This window comes from Leuresthes tenuis, unplaced genomic scaffold (genome assembly GCF_036924035.1).
Source record: "Leuresthes tenuis unplaced genomic scaffold, fLeuTen1.0.hap1 SCAF_4, whole genome shotgun sequence".
Taxonomy (NCBI): domain Eukaryota; kingdom Metazoa; phylum Chordata; class Actinopteri; order Atheriniformes; family Atherinopsidae; genus Leuresthes; species Leuresthes tenuis.
Genome location: NW_027325358.1, coordinates 38379118 through 38396056, shown reverse-complemented (window position 1 = coordinate 38396056; position 16939 = coordinate 38379118). Strand labels below are relative to the sequence as shown.

The 16939-nt window shown below is 44.7% G+C and overlaps 1 protein-coding gene across 1 annotated transcript; it reads right to left on the bottom strand.

Annotated features, from left to right (window-relative positions):
- Positions 1-1256: 1256 nt before the first annotated feature.
- On the bottom strand, positions 1257-15760 carry LOC140304858 (NADH dehydrogenase [ubiquinone] iron-sulfur protein 8, mitochondrial-like). The gene is made up of 8 exons (XM_072383658.1): positions 15702-15760; positions 14077-14132; positions 13612-13668; positions 12377-12466; positions 11945-12053; positions 10998-11061; positions 8209-8337; positions 1257-2304 (listed from the first exon to the last, which is right to left on the bottom strand). Exons 2-8 carry the CDS (start codon positions 14117-14119, stop codon positions 2173-2175), a joined length of 624 nt encoding a protein of 207 aa, XP_072239759.1. The 5' UTR covers positions 14120-14132; positions 15702-15760; the 3' UTR covers positions 1257-2172.
- Between the last annotated feature and the right edge of the window lie 1179 nt (positions 15761-16939).

Genomic DNA, 16939 nt, shown 5'->3' with positions numbered 1-16939 from the left:
CCACCACTCATCCACAATCACACTCAGCACTCAAGGCTGCGTTTTGAGCCCCCTGCTGTACGCCCTGTACACATACGACTGCTCTCCAGCCCACCCAACCAACCGCATTATAAAATATGCGGACGACACAACGGTGGTTGGGCTCATCTGCAACAGTGATGAGCCAGCATACAGGGCTGAGGTGAAGACACCATCCTGGTGCTCAGATAACAACCTGACCCTGAATATCCATAAAACGAAAGAACTCATGGATTTCAGGAAGATCAGACAGGACCACACCCCCCTCCTTATAAACAGAGAACAGGTGGAGACTGTCACCACCTTCAGGTTTCTGGGCACCCACATCTCCGCAGACCACTCCTGGACTCACAGCATTAGGGTCCTGGTAAAGAAGGCTCAGCAGCGGCTATACTTCCTGCGTGTCCTCAGGAAGAACAATCTGGACACGAAGCTGCTGCTGGCCTTCTATCATTCCTCGGTGGAGAGGGTACTGACGTACTGTCTGGAACGCAGGCTCCACAGCTAAGGACAGGAAGGCAGTGCAGAGGGTCATAAACACTGTCCAAAAGATCATCGGCTGCCCTCTGCCCACCCTGGAAAACATCTCCACATCCTGCTGTCTCAGGAAAACCAGGGCCATCACAGGAGATCCCTCACACCCTGCCTACCCCCCCGTTTGTCTGTTGCCCTCTGGGAGCTGCTACAGGTCTACAAAGTCCCACACCAGCAGACTGACAAAGAGCTGCTTCCCCTGGGCTATACAAACTGCAAACACCCAGGGACACACACACAGCCCCCCCAGGACAATAACCACCCAACCTATCAACCTCCTCCTACCTCTCGTTTCAGCACCTTTGACAGCACTGGCCTCTGTGCCACATCTGTGCCTTAATGTTTACAACCACTTTCCAGTGTAACTTATTCATACTTCTGTTTTTTCACATTTATTGCACTACTTCCACAGTTATAGTATATATTACTGTACAGTATTTAATCTCCATTGGGCATTTTACTTTTTTTTTTTTTTTTTTTTTTTAACCTGTCACACAGTCTCTCCCTTGTTCTTTTTTGTTTTTCTATCCCGTGTTATACCTGCTTGGTCTACACAATGTTTCTGGTTTTGTTTCTTGTTAATGTGTTTCTTTTTGTTGTGCACGGTAGCTCTGCATATAATTATATGTATGGTTAATTATTGTAATAATACCTTCCCACTTATTCCAAGGTCTAAAAAGAAACTTAGCCCATTCAATACATCAAATGTTTTGCAGAATTTTATTATATTTGGATGAGGATGAACACAGCATGAAGAACATAAAAGTCTGCACCGAAGTCCAATACAACAATAATGTGTGCACAACACTGACAGTTTGTACGTACAGTGTCAGGTGGAGAAGTCCCCGATTAAGCTACAAAAAGGTTACACGTTGCTTCGCTCACTGACTGACAGCAGCAATATTAGTCCATTAACGTCGTTAAAGTCACTGATGTTCAATGCTGGGTGACTATTTGATGGGAGGTGTGACACAATCAGCGAGCTGGGAGCTGCCGTCTCAGCTGATGTCAGCCACCTGCTCTCCACACGACTGTCCAAATTTAAGCCACTGAGCAGAATAATGACATGTCAGCGGCACTTAACTTTTGTTTTTGTTACTGAAGATTGACATGAACCATTTTAAAGGCTCTTAAATACACGTGTTTTATTTTATTGAAGCCTAAATTGATGCTTCATTGACACTCGGCACATTCCCAACATTACCTCACTGAATAACTTCTCACACAAGCCGTGGACACCTGTTACACCTGTCACACAGCCAGTGTAGTTTTGAATTCTTCTACAATCTAAACAACAGCATGGCAAAAGTCAGAAACATAAAGTATATTTATAATATCAAAAGGGAATTCAACTTCAGAGATGTGTTGATCATGTTCTCTTTTTAAATAAAGGTTACACCAACAAACCCAAATCCAACTCTGAAGATCATCCATCCAAGCTGAGCTTGTCTTCTTAGAATATGTACAGACCTGACATGTTTGTGTGTCCCAGAGGCAAAGGTATGTATGCTAACAGCACGCTGCAGGTGTGCTATCAGTCTAAGGTTTGGACACATTCATCTCAAATGAGTAAGTGTATCCAAACGCTTGACTAGTAGCATCTGTGTGTGTGTGTGTGGTCTATCGATACAGGTAATCGGCTTGTATGTTGGCAGCTATCTCAGCCTCCCACTTGTCTCCATTGTTAAGCAGTTTCTCCTTGTTGTAGAGCAGTTCTTCGTGGGTTTCAGTAGAAAACTCAAAGTTAGGACCCTGAAGAAAGACGGAAAACAGAAAAGGTGTGACAGCCGTCATATTTTTCTGAATACTCAGACTGTGTATATTCTGCTGTTTGGTACAAGGACAGGGCATCAGTCACAATTTATTCAGACATATTGTAATACCAATCAAAAGATTGGGCAGAACTACCTTTTCACGTTGAATAAGAAGGTGTGTAAAAACTTTTGAATATTCCAGTAAAAAAAGCTTTTAAACAGAAAAAAACCCAAAGTGGTAGGCTTTTTACTAATATCCCCATATTTTTAGAGCATGTCACAAATACACGACATATATCTCAATATTTCACCTTAGCCTTGAATTAACGTTTGTTGGAGTCAGTAAGATGATTCTATGAGTCTACATTAAAGCATTACTGTTCATACTGCATTAATATATGCTGATTTTAAACATTCATGCCAAAAGGGTGAAATTATAACTGAACAAATTTATCAAAACTGTATTTATTGAACAGTTATTAAGCAGTGGCACAAACGTAATTTAAAAATAAATAAAGTGCCTTTGCATGATAAAACTAATATAACGTATCAAAATAATACAAGTTCAAGTGCACATGTCTTAACAAATAAGTTAAATGAAGTGCCTGAGTACAGTGCGCCTGTGTAAAGTAAACCTGCGTACAGTGCGCCTGCGTAAAGTAAACCTGCGTACAGTGCGCCTGCGTACAGTGCGCCTGCGTAAAGTAAACCTGCGTACAGTGCGCCTGCGTACAGTAAACCTGCGTACAGTGCGCCTGCGTACAGTGTGCCTGTGTAAAGTAAACCTGCGTACAGTGCGCCTGCGTAAAGTAAACCTGCGTACAGTGCGCCTGCGTAAAGTAAACCTGCGTACAGTGCGCCTGCGTAAAGTAAACCTGCGTACAGTGCGCCTGCGTAAAGTAAACCTGCGTACAGTGCGCCTGCGTACAGTGCGCCTGCGTAAAGTAAACCTGCGTACAGTGCGTCTGTGTAAAGTAAACCTGCGTACAGTGCGCCTGTGTTAAGTAAACCTGCTTACAGTGCGCCTGCGTAAAGTAAACCTGCGTACAGTGCGCCTGTGTAAAGTAAACCTGCGTACAGTGCGCCTGTGTAAAGTAAACCTGCGTACAGTGCGTCTGTGTAAAGTAAACCTGCGTACAGTGCGTCTGAGTAAAGTAAACCTGCGTACAGTGCGCCTGTGTAAAGTAAACCTGCGTACAGTGCGCCTGTGTAAAGTAAACCTGCGTACAGTGCGCCTGTGTAAAGTAAACCTGCGTACAGTGCGTCTGAGTAAAGTAAACCTGCGTACAGTGCGCCTGTGTAAAGTAAACCTGCGTACAGTAAACCTGCGTACAGTGCGCCTGCGTAAAGTAAACCTGCGTACAGTGCGCCTGCGTAAAGTAAACCTGCGTACAGTGCGCCTGCGTAAAGTAAACCTGCGTACAGTGCGTCTGCGTACAGTGCGCCTGCGTACAGTAAACCTGCGTACAGTGCGCCTGCGTAAAGTAAACCTGCGTACAGTGCGTCTGCGTACAGTGCGCCTGCGTACAGTAAACCTGCGTACAGTGCGCCTGCGTACAGTGCGCCTGCGTACAGTGCGCCTGTGTAAAGTAAACCTGCGTACAGTGCGCCTGCGTAAAGTAAACCTGCGTACAGTGCCCCTGTGTAAATTAAACCTGCGTACAGTGCGCCTGTGTACAGTGCGCCTGTGTAAAGTAAACCTGCGTACAGTGCCCCTGTGTAAAGTAAACCTGCGTACAGTGCGCCTGCGTACAGTGCGCCTGCGTAAAGTAAACCTGCGTACAGTGCGCCTGCGTAAAGTAAACCTGCGTACAGTAAACCTGCGTACAGTGCGCCTGTGTAAAGTAAACCTGCGTACAGTGCGCCTGTGTAAAGTAAACCTGCGTACAGTAAACCTGCGTACAGTGCGCCTGCGTAAAGTAAACCTGCGTACAGTGCGCCTGCGTAAAGTAAACCTGCGTACAGTAAACCTGCGTACAGTGCGCCTGTGTAAAGTAAACCTGCGTACAGTAAACCTGCGTACAGTGCGCCTGTGTAAAGTAAACCTGCGTACAGTGCGCCTGTGTAAAGTAAACCTGCGTACAGTAAACCTGCGTACAGTGCGCCTGCGTAAAGTAAACCTGCGTACAGTGCGCCTGCGTAAAGTAAACCTGCGTACAGTGCGCCTGCGTAAAGTAAACCTGCGTACAGTAAACCTGCGTACAGTGCGCCTGCGTAAAGTAAACCTGCGTACAGTGCGCCTGCGTAAAGTAAACCTGCGTACAGTGCCCCTGTGTAAAGTAAACCTGCGTACAGTGCGCCTGCGTACAGTGCGCCTGCGTACAGTGCGCCTGCGTAAAGTAAACCTGCGTACAGTGCGCCTGCGTAAAGTAAACCTGCGTACAGTGCGCCTGCGTAAAGTAAACCTGCGTACAGTGCGCCTGCGTAAAGTAAACCTGCGTACAGTGCGTCTGCGTACAGTGCGCCTGCGTACAGTAAACCTGCGTACAGTGCGCCTGCGTAAAGTAAACCTGCGTACAGTGCGCCTGCGTACAGTGCGCCTGCGTACAGTGCGCCTGCGTACAGTGCGCCTGTGTAAAGTAAACCTGCGTACAGTGCGTCTGCGTAAAGTAAACCTGCGTACAGTGCCCCTGTGTAAAGTAAACCTGCGTACAGTGCGCCTGCGTACAGTGCGCCTGTGTACAGTGCGCCTGTGTAAAGTAAACCTGCGTACAGTGCCCCTGTGTAAAGTAAACCTGCGTACAGTGCGCCTGCGTACAGTGCGCCTGCGTAAAGTAAACCTGCGTACAGTGCGCCTGTGTAAAGTAAACCTGCGTACAGTAAACCTGCGTACAGTGCGCCTGTGTAAAGTAAACCTGCGTACAGTGCGCCTGTGTAAAGTAAACCTGCGTACAGTAAACCTGCGTACAGTGCGCCTGCGTAAAGTAAACCTGCGTACAGTGCGCCTGCGTAAAGTAAACCTGCGTACAGTGCGCCTGTGTAAAGTAAACCTGCGTACAGTAAACCTGCGTACAGTGCGCCTGCGTAGAGTGTGCCTGTGTAAAGTAAACCTGCGTACAATGCGTCTGCGTACAGTGCGTCTGAGTACAGTGCGCCTGCGTACAGTGCGCCTGTGTAAAGTAAACCTGCGTACAGTAAACCTGCGTACAGTGCGTCTGCGTAGAGTGTGCCTGTGTAAAGTAAACCTGCGTACAATGCGTCTGCGTACAGTGCGTCTGAGTACAGTGCGCCTGCGTACAGTGCGCCTGTGTAAAGTAAACCTGCGTACAGTGCGCCTGCGTAAAGTAAACCTGCGTACAGTGCGTCTGCGTACAGTGCGTCTGAGTACAGTGCGCCTGCGTACAGTGAGCCTGCGTACAGTAAACCTGCGTACAGTAAACCTGCGTTAAGTGCGCCTGCGTACAATGCGCCTGAGTACAGTGCGCCTGCGTACAGTGCGTCTGTGTAAAGTAAACCTGCGTACAGTGCGCCTGCGTGAAGTAAACCTGCGTACAGTGCGCCTGCGTGAAGTAAACCTGCGTACAGTGCGTCTGAGTACAGTGCGCCTGCGTAAAGTAAACCTGCGTACAGTGTGCCTGCGTACAGTAAACCTGCGTACAGTGTGCCTGCGTAAAGTAAACCTGCGTACAGAAAACCTGCGTACAGTGCGCCTGTGTAAAGTAAACCTGCGTACAGTGCGCCTGTGTAAAGTAAACCTGCGTACAGTGCGTCTGCGTACAGTGCGCCTGCGTACAGTAAACCTGCGTACAGTAAACCTGCGTACAGTAAACCTGCGTTACGTGCGCCTGCGTACAATGCGCCTGAGTACAGTGCGCCTGCGTTAATTGTGCCTGCGTACAGTAAACCTGCGTACAGTAAACCTGCGTACAGTGCGCCTCTGTAAAGTAAACCTGCGTACAGTACCCCTGTGTAAAGTAAACCTGCGTACAGTGCGTCTGCATACAGTGCGCCTGCGTAGAGTGCGCCTGTGTAAAGTAAACCTGCGTACAGTGCGCCTGCGTAAAGTAAACCTGCGTACAGTGCGCCTGCGTAAAGTAAACCTGCGTACAGTGCGCCTGCGTAAAGTGCGCCTGTGTACAGTGCGCCTGCGTAGAGTGCGCCTGTGTAAAGTAAACCTGCGTACAGTGCGCCTGTGTAAAATAAACCTGCGTACAGTGCGCCTGTGTAAAATAAACCTGCGTACAGTGCGCCTGTGTAAAGTAAACCTGCGTACAGTACAGTGCGCCTGCGTAAAGTAAACCTGTGTACAGTGCGCCTGTGTACAGTAAACCTGCGTACAGTGCGCCTGCGTAAAGTAAACCTGCGTACAGTGCGCCTGTGTAAAGTAAACCTGCGTACAGTGCGCCTGTGTAAAGTAAACCTGCGTACAGTGCGCCTGCGTACAGTAAACCTGCGTACAGTGCGCCTGCGTACAGTAAACCTGCGTACAGTGCGCCTGCGTAAAGTAAACCTGCGTACAGTGCGCCTGTGTAAAGTAAACCTGCGTACAGTGCGCCTGTGTAAAGTAAACCTGCGTACAATGCGTCTGCGTACAGTGCACCTGCGTAAAGTAAACCTGTGTACAGTGCGCCTGTGTAAAGTAAACCTGTGTACAGTGCACCTGCGTAAAGTAAACCTGTGTACAGTGCGCCTGTGTAAAGTAAACCTGAGTACAGTGCGCCTGCGTACAGTGCACCTGTGTAAAGTAAACCTGTGTACAGTGCACCTGCGTAAAGTAAACCTGCGTACAGTGCGCCTGCGTAAAGTAAACCTGCGTACAGTGCGCCTGTGTAAAGTAAACCTGAGTACAGTGCGCCTGTGTAAAGTAAACCTGCGTACAGTGCGCCTGTGTAAAGTAAACCTGCGTACAGTGCGCCTGTGTAAAGTAAACCTGCGTACAGTGCGCCTGCGTAAAGTGCGCCTGTGTACAGTGCGCCTGCGTAGAGTGCGCCTGTGTAAAGTAAACCTGCGTACAGTGCGCCTGTGTAAAATAAACCTGCGTACAGTGCGCCTGTGTAAAATAAACCTGCGTACAGTGCGCCTGTGTAAAGTAAACCTGCGTACAGTACAGTGCGCCTGCGTAAAGTAAACCTGTGTACAGTGCGCCTGTGTACAGTAAACCTGCGTACAGTGCGCCTGCGTAAAGTAAACCTGCGTACAGTGCGCCTGTGTAAAGTAAACCTGCGTACAGTGCGCCTGTGTAAAGTAAACCTGCGTACAGTGCGCCTGCGTACAGTAAACCTGCGTACAGTGCGCCTGCGTACAGTAAACCTGCGTACAGTGCGCCTGCGTAAAGTAAACCTGCGTACAGTGCGCCTGTGTAAAGTAAACCTGCGTACAGTGCGCCTGTGTAAAGTAAACCTGCGTACAATGCGTCTGCGTACAGTGCACCTGCGTAAAGTAAACCTGTGTACAGTGCGCCTGTGTAAAGTAAACCTGTGTACAGTGCACCTGCGTAAAGTAAACCTGTGTACAGTGCGCCTGTGTAAAGTAAACCTGAGTACAGTGCGCCTGCGTACAGTGCACCTGTGTAAAGTAAACCTGTGTACAGTGCACCTGCGTAAAGTAAACCTGCGTACAGTGCGCCTGCGTAAAGTAAACCTGCGTACAGTGCGCCTGTGTAAAGTAAACCTGAGTACAGTGCGCCTGCGTACAGTGCACCTGTGTAAAGTAAACCTGTGTACAGTGCGCCTGTGTAAAGTAAACCTGAGTACAGTGCGCCTGCGTACAGTGCACCTGTGTAAAGTAAACCTGTGTACAGTGCGCCTGTGTAAAGTAAACCTGAGTACAGTGCGCCTGCGTACAGTGCACCTGTGTAAAGTAAACCTTAGTACAGTGCGCCTGTGTACAGTATGACCGAACCTACTAAGGAGCTGTTTTCTTTTGAGAAATTGCTTTGTTGTCAGGCACATGATATACACACCTCTACAATTGCATCCACAGGACATGCCTCCTGACAGAAACCGCAGTAGATACACTTGGTCATGTCGATGTCATAGCGAGTTGTCCTCCTGCTACCATCACTACGGGACTCTGCTTCGATGGTGATTGCCTGGAGAAATACATTGATAAGGATGAAGACAGACTGAGTGCACTATCTGGTAATGTCACTGACAATAAATGCTCACATTTTGTCCTCTCTTTCAGGCTTTCTGTTACTTGAAGTAACATCTTTGATGTCTCCGGGTATTTGATCAGAGACAAATTTCTTTATGTTGCTACCACAAAGCAAGCAATCAGGATGTGTAATGGGCCGGCTGTAGCTCAGGCACCAACCAATTGGTAGGTTGGTGGTTCCACTCCTAGTGTTTGTTACATGTCGAAGCAAGACACTGAACCCTACCAATATGTCCATCGGTGTATAAATGTTTAGAAGAAAGCAGTGTGTAGCCTCTATGGACTTGCTGTATGAGTGAATGGATGAATTTGGCATGTAGTGTGAAAGCTCTTCAAGTGGTCAGGTACACTAGAAAAGCGCTATACAAGTACAGTCCCTTTACTTCAGATCCTGAAACGAAAAAAATGACAGCAACAACCAGCAACAGCCTTCTCATGTCTCTGATGTCCGGAAAAAACATTAGCACATCCAAACATCAGCTACATGAGACGCTCCATGTCTACACAAGAGGAAATAACTATGTTATTTGTTATATACGTTAAGCACACCTGAATATAAGTCGCGCCCTCGAATTTTAAAAAGAAAATCCATTTTGTTCTTATATAGGTCGCACCAGCCGATTATAAACCACAGGTGTCCACATTGTAATACGAGATATTTACACAGAAAGATGTTACACGTGAGGATTTTTAAACTTTTAATTAAATACGTATGGTAACATAAACAAATACATGCTGAAAACGTTTTTTTTTCCTGAACAGTGCCTGTAACACCGATGGTTTTAACTTAAATACCTATCGCTAATGCACAAATACGTGGTGTAAATGTCTTTTTTTCCTGAACAGTGCCTGTAACACCGATGGTTTTAACTTAAATATCTATCGGTAACGCACAAATACGTGGTGTAAATGTCTTTTTTTCCTGAACAGTGCCTGTAACACCGATGGTTTTAACTTAAATACCTGTCGCTAACACACAAATACGTGGTGTAAATGTCTTTTTTTCCTGAACAGTGCCTGTAACACCGATGGTTTTAACTTAAATACCTATCGGTAACGCACAAATACGTAGTGTAAATGTCTTTTTTCCCTGAACAGTGCCTGTAACACCGATGGTTTTAACTTAAATACCTATCGCTAACACACAAATACGTGGAGTAAATGTCTTTTTTCCCCCAAACAGTGCCTGTAACACCGATGGTTTTAACTTAAATACCTGTCGCTAACGCACAAATACGTAGTGTAAATGTCTTTTTTCCCTGAACAGTGCCTGTAACACCGATGGTTTTAACTTAAATACCTATCGCTAACACACAAATACGTGGTGTAAATGTCTTTTTTCCCTGAACAGTGCCTGTAACACCGATGGTTTTAACTTAAATACCTATCGCTAACACACAAATACGTGGAGTAAATGTCTTTTTTCCCCCAAACAGTGCCTGTAACACCGATGGTTTTAACTTAAATACCTGTCGCTAACGCACAAATACGTGGTGTAAATGTCTTTTTTCCCTGAACAGTGCCTGTAACACCGATGGTTTTAACTTAAATACCTGTCGCTAACGCACAAATACGTGGTGTAAATGTCTTTTTTCCCCAAACAGTGCCTGTAACACCTATGGTTTTAACTTAAATACCTATCGCTAACGCACAAATACGTGGTGTAAATGTCTTTTTTTCCTGAACAGTGCCTGTAACACCGATGGTTTTAACTTCAATACCTGTCGCTAACGCACAAATACGTGGTGTAAATGTCTTTTTTCCCCAAACAGTGCCTGTAACACGCCTGGTAAAAAAAAGAAAAAGACTGTAGCCTACCAGGAAAAGTCATTGATCGCCTTCTTCATCTCCCTCCTGCACACTAAAACCATCAAAGTCATCTTCTTCTATGTCCGAATTGAAAAGCCTCAGAACTTAGTCACTCACTTCAGTCTCTTCGTTGTCGCTCTCACAGTCTCATCTCAGATTGATCGCCTTTGATTAGAAGCTGCATCATATGCATTTCTTTGTTTGTTTTCCATGTTGAGGGTGAGTACAAATGACCGACAAATTTATCTTGCAATTTAATTTGACCACTGTGAACTATTCGTTAATTTTATTGGTCTAATGTTACGAGGCAAAATGTTTTGGCGGCATGAAAAAAAAAAAAGAAAGAAAAAACATATTAGCCGCACCGTATCATAAGCCGCAGCGCTCAAATTCTGGGAAAAAGTAGCGGCTCATAGTCTGGAATTTACGGTAATACCTTTCATCGACCTCAGACTTCTCCTTCAGCATCATATGCCATGAGGCAGCTTATCAGTAAACTGCAGAGGTACTATTGAGCCTGTGAAACAGGAAGTCTGTAATGCTTCCAAAGTTAATGGCACATTTTCCTTACAACCCCATTTTTAAGCTGGACACCCACACCATCATCAGATCTCAATCATGTCTGTGCAATCCCATTGTGATGAAATGCACAGATAATTATGGAGATCGTGTCACTGTCTAAATATCCAGGAACTCAACTGTACTCAAAGCCAAAGAAGTCTTTCTCATATTTATGACGGATCATCACACCTAAGGGACATTCTTGTTGAGTCTGTGTGTGTGTACCTGAGCAGGGCAGATAGCTTCACACAGTTTGCAAGCAATGCAGCGCTCCTCTCCTGAAGGGTACCTGTCAAAAGATTGTTACAGAGACTTTGTCACCATCTGATCTGCAGTGTTCTCACTTTAACACCCAGACACGGAGGGCTGTTCTGACACCATTCATGTAGGACATTTTTCTGGCGGCTTGGAGGAAACCAAACACAGCATATCAGCACAAACACCTCATACCAGCTGTCAAGCACGGTGGTGGAGGGCTGATGATCTGGGCTGGTTCTGCAGCCACAGGACCTGGGCACCTTGCAGTCATTGAGTCCACCATGAACTCCTCTGGATACCAAAGTATTCTAGAGTCAGATGTGAGGCCATCTGTCCCACAGCTAAAGCTGGGCTGATTTAAAACCACAAGGCAAACTGAACGCACATATATCCAATTCAACCAAGCCCTCCAAAATGTCATGCTCTGGATCATTTCTGTGGTTTATGGGGCCTAAGCTTTAGTCCAACTTGTCTAAGATGAACCATCCACACCGGAGGGTATGCAGCTGCTAGTGCTTAGTTTGTTTCTCTGATAGCACAATTACAGAACATGTTCTGAACAGATCTGGATGAAAGTTTCACCTCAGGCATTCAAATAAGTACTGGTACATGATCTGTGCTACTTTATCAGCAGGCAGTGTTTTAGGGAGTTTTCTTTTACAAATATGTCAAAAAGCCAACAACTTCCAGGAGACACATTCATTGGACAAGGTGATTTATTGCAGCCGTTATTTATTGCATTCGGTTTTTCCTAAATTCACTGTTATGAACTGCTCAGTAGTGTAACAGTTATTCACAAAACAGCTAATCTTACTTTTAATTCACCTAACTGACATCACAAGGCCACTTGGAGAGACCTTGATGAGACGTGTGTGCCAACATTCATGTACTCCTGCACCTGGGGGCCCCCTCACCTGCGCAGAGCATGCTCTCCCCTGAAGCGTGCCGACAGTGGTCCCTTCTCAAATGGGTAGTTGATGGTGGCAGGCTCTCTGAACAGGTAGCTCATTGTCATGCCCAGACCTGACATAAATCATCACATGATGAGAAGAGCAAAAATGTCAGTGTTCATGCAGTAAACTCCACATGAAAATGATCAGTGAACACCTTATTTATGAATAAAAAAAACACAGATCATCTGAAAAGTTAAATCAATGTGCACCACTGCCATTTTCCTGTTTTCTTGACCTTACCACATTTAAAAAATGTGTTCAAAACGTGCTGAACCTTCTTTATGTTTATGCTGAATGTTCTTTATTAGCTCCTCTGTGAACAAGGCTGGGTTCTCATTTTGGGGACACAGTGTGTTTAAGATTAGTTTTACAGAAAGTAGAAGCTGGTCTGACCTCTGAACAGCTCTGTCCACAGCAGAGTCTGTGCAGCTCGGTCTGTGATGGACTTCATGTCTGTAGGGATGTCCTGGGCATTCACATACTCTGTGGACATGAACATGATTATTCAGAATGTGAGCACAAAACATCAGCACCTTACAGCTAATCCCTCCTTTCAGCTTCAGTGGTGCAGCAACGTTTTTGAGTTGAATGAGCGATTTCTTTGCAAAGATGCTGCAGGTCACTCTGCCATGTGGCATCACCATGTTACTACTAATGCTTTCAGTTTACAGTTCGATGACATGAGCAGCACAGGTGCACTGACGCCGTCTGTTAGTCATCATCATCTCGCCTTACTTGCTGTGAGCAGTGTCTGCATGCTTTGGGTCACAAGTCTCTGCTAATGTTATTTTGTTTGTCAGAAGCTGAAAAGTTTGTGCACCCCTGTTTTAATGCCAGCTATGCTCTGCTGAGGAAACCAGAGAGATAACTTCATTCATCTCGGTTTTCATACAGGTGAGTGGAGATGATCGGAATGATTCATAACTAATTGAGTCTTCTCCTCTGTGGTCTCCTCTAATTCTAATCTGCTCCTCAGCAGCATCAGGCCAGCTGACCTGTGTGAGCTCTTGGAATCGTGTAAGGCGAAGATGCTGACCTTTTAGTCACTAAAAAACAAACCAAAGGATTCTGAAAGCACCTGTAAGTGGAGCCACCACAGGTGAGATGTGGCCTCACTGGCATGTGCCGGTCAGCAGTTGGTTTGATAAGCTGCACATGAGACAGCTGTTCCACTTTTCAAGCCTTATAAAAGGTCAGTGATGGACAGAAAGCACTTATCCAAGGCAAGGGCGCTCAGCTGGAAGGAGGCGGCGCTGACAACAGCGTTTTCCAAAATCTCACCCAGGTTTTTCACAAAGGGCGATTCAACACTTTCCAAACGACCAAGATCGGGCTTGGTAACAGAGGTGGACTGACACCAGTTTTTGAGTGGCGAGAGTGGGAATCAAACCGCCAACCTCCCGGTTACTGGCTGACCCACTCACGGCCGCTGGCTGTGGCGTTTGTTGGCGTAATGTTTTTGCTGCTCGAATAGCATGGTGGTTACTCCCTTTGCTTGGGGCTTTTCTACCTCATTTCAGCTGTGCTGCAGAGCTCTGGTGTTGCTCTTTAGGTAGGAATCAGGTTGGGGTTTAAACGGCTCCATGAACGGTGCATGTGTCACGTCTGAGAGGAGCAGGGGTACTCACTGAATCCAGTCCTTTGCAGTGACACACTGAAGGACCTGTGGCTGCCCACCACAGTGCCTGTTGATAAAGTCAAACATGTTATGAGAAGCAACCAATGATGTTCTGCTTTTGTTTGTCAGTTTTTGGAATATTTTACATTTTTATAAACTACTGATCTTCAACAATAAGTTGCCTTTAAAAATAGATCAATTAGAAAAAAATACTGCTTCATTTCAGCTTAAATCCAGTTGATGAACGAATAGCAATGGAAATTACATTGGAGTCATTCATAAATAAAGCTTTTCTTTCCAAAATAGAAGTTATGAAGTCATATGAGCAGAATTTAATCTTTGAGAGTTCAAATTCATTTCTAACTTCGAATGAATGAATATCAGCAGCTTTGCGATGACTGCGGCTATAACTCTGTCATGTTAGCCAACATGGAAAGAAAGAAAACAGCCGAGTTAGTTAAAGAAGAAATCTTACCTGGCCTTGACACGGAGAGAAGTAAACGAAAAGTCGCAGCCATCGGGTCTTCAGATCTGAAACCACACACCAATGAGCCAACTCATTACAGTCTGTCATTTTTCTGAGCTTTTAAAGCTGAACCTACTTTGTGGTAAAAGCTGCAAACATTTGGAACTGTGGTGGTGGGCCGCAGCCTGCTTCCATTCACTGATCCCCATCAGCAGAGTAGCCGTTTTGTTCATACAGAATCACATTTTTTCTCAACACATTTCCATTTGTTCGTGACACGATCATGTTTCTATGAAAACTCAGGAAGTCATAAAGCTAATGGCAGCGAGTGACTAACCAATCAAAAAGACCTCACTTGACCCGAGGTCAGCCAATGATAAGTTTCTTCACATACTTTCAACTTCCCGGGCTGCCTTATTTCTCCAGCTGCACACCTGGAATGTGTCTTCTTGTAGTGTGCCCTTTTATGGATTCCTGTTCACAACTTTGTGCAGAATTAAAATGTAAAGGTAATGACATACGAATAGTTGTGTTCCTGTTTCCTGCCTCGTAAACACATGCTTATAACATGCAGTTTTGTTTTATTCATTTTTTGTCTGACAAGGAATTAAAGCTTTTCCTACAGGCTGAAGGCTGCAGCCTTACACGGGTCTAACCTGAGAACAGGAGTGCTCGGATTCAGTTCTAAATGATCAGAACTGAAAATACACGGTTTTTGACTCATGCCATGTTTACTGTCACAGTAGACTGAATGCAGGGTCTTTATGTGAACCTGCTTCATTTTAACTGGGGCCACACAGACCAAACAGAGCTTTCAGAGTCGCCACTCTGATATGGTTATTATCACACATGTGACTTTCTCTGTCTAAAATAGTTTTGAAAAGTATAAAATCCTTGTTTGATAGGGAGGAAATACATGTCATTTGTAAAACAGTGAACAAATATGACAGTTTTGTCACTCTTTTCTTATATGCAAATGATATTGTTTTCCCCCCAGATCATAGCGTACAAGGTGATCATTCCAAAAGTTGCACGGATCTGAAGACATTTAAATGCAACAAACCAACTCTGACACTCATTTGTATTTTGGTATGTTGTATGTAAAAATAGACTGACATCAGCTGAGGAGGGTTATCTTTTTTAGCAAGAATAACACGATATTAAATTATCATTCGTGGAAATGTATAGCAACATTTCACATTGTGTTTAACAGAAAAAGCTTAAACTGGGAACTATCGCCGGAGGTCGGTCAACGGCACGGTACATTTAATCAGCACACCGTCGGATTCACGTAACCCTTTCTGTAATGTCTCCTCTACAACGATACCGTCTCTTCTCAGGTTCAATCTGCAGACACTCACATTTACAGTAAACTTCCTTCAAAGTGAACTAGCAGAGGACTGCTGAGCTGACGTTTGCTCTGTTTTAAACTAAACTACAACCAAGCTAACAGAGACCAGCAGCCGGTTCGCTGCACCTCCTGTCAAGGACGTTTGAATAACGGTCACTTCGGATCATTTCAGGATAACTGTGATCTTAAAAAGTTAACTGCAGGCTGCATTTACGATCTACTGGGGCTCATAAAAACTCTGAAATATATAAAAGTAAATTATCTTCAGAGATTTTGGACTTACCGAAATGTCGCGACTGGCTACAAGGATAGACGCAGCGATAACTGGAAATTACGCAATGTGATGACGTTGCATGTCAATACCCAATGAGAGTTGGGTTCTTCTCTTCTTCTTTGTTTTTTACGACGATATGCAAAGTAAAAGTTAAACTAGTGCACCCTTCTGGAGTTACTGCAGTCTGCAGTCAATCAAGTCTGCGTATCGTCGATTAAATAATAAATCATTCTTAAATCCAAAACGAGAAATCATTAAATCTGTTCTTCGTTTCAAACCAAAAACTCAAATCCAGTAATACTTACCTGAAGGCTCCTTCTAAACTGTGTTGTCAAGCCACCAGCAGAGATTACCACATTTTAGTAAATGAAGAGTTTCAGAGCACATGTGAGAGCCATTTCATACAGCATGTCCTTTGTCAGCCCACATTCATGACATCCAGCACTGAAGAGATTCTTATCACAGTGATTTACAGCAAACTATTTCTTTATATTAACATAACATCAAATTATTAATTATTTAGCTGCTATTGTAAGTCGATGTAAAGATTTTACTACCAACTAAATTACACAACAGTTGTATTATATGAAATTAGCTGTTGTTTAGCGATGAAATAATTGCATTTACAAACAATTAAAAAAAGATTGCAATTTCCATATTAACTACATCCACTGTGAACCTCAGTAACAGCCAATAGACAATGTGTCACAACGAGGCTTTGTTACAGCCTAGTCCTGGTATGAACTGAACAAATGTAATTTTCTTTGGGTAACTAATCAGAGTATTATCTTCATTGCCTGTGTGTATGTGTGTTTTCATTGTGTAACGAATATACGTTTAATTTTTGATGAGTGATCAGCTCCAAAACTGGACCAGCTTGTTTCTCCTTTTCTTTTCTGTAATTTGAAGAAACAAATAAAGACCACTGATCAGCAGTAACATTATGACATCTTCCCTTATACTGAGTAAGTCTTTCTCATACCATCAAAAGAGCTCTGAGCAGTTAGGATGTACAAAAAGAACATCTGAGGGTGTCTTGGAGTGTCCAGTTCCATGATGTTTGGACCCTGTGGCAGGGTCTTTCATCAGATACCATCAAATTGGAATTTTGGGAGTTTGGAAACTGAGTGAACTCTTTTTTAGCTCTTCCTTTCCTGTTTTTCCGTGGGGCCTACTGCTGTCCTGCTGGGAGAAGCTGCAGTAAGGGAATAACGTCACCATACGGTGGATGTGAAAGATCTGCATGT

Excerpts from the sequence above, each read along its gene's own strand:
- LOC140304858 (XM_072383658.1), bottom strand. The coding sequence starts at position 14,119 with ATGGCTGCGACTTTTCGTTTACTTCTCTCCGTGTCAAGGCCAG. Across the intron at positions 12,054-12,376 it reads GTGGACAGAGCTGTTCAGAG|GTCTGGGCATGACAATGAGC; the intron begins GTCAGACCAGCT and ends GATTTATGTCAG. Across the intron at positions 2,305-8,208 it reads CTGTGGATGCAATTGTAGAG|GGTCCTAACTTTGAGTTTTC; the intron begins GTGTGTATATCA and ends GTCTTTCTTCAG.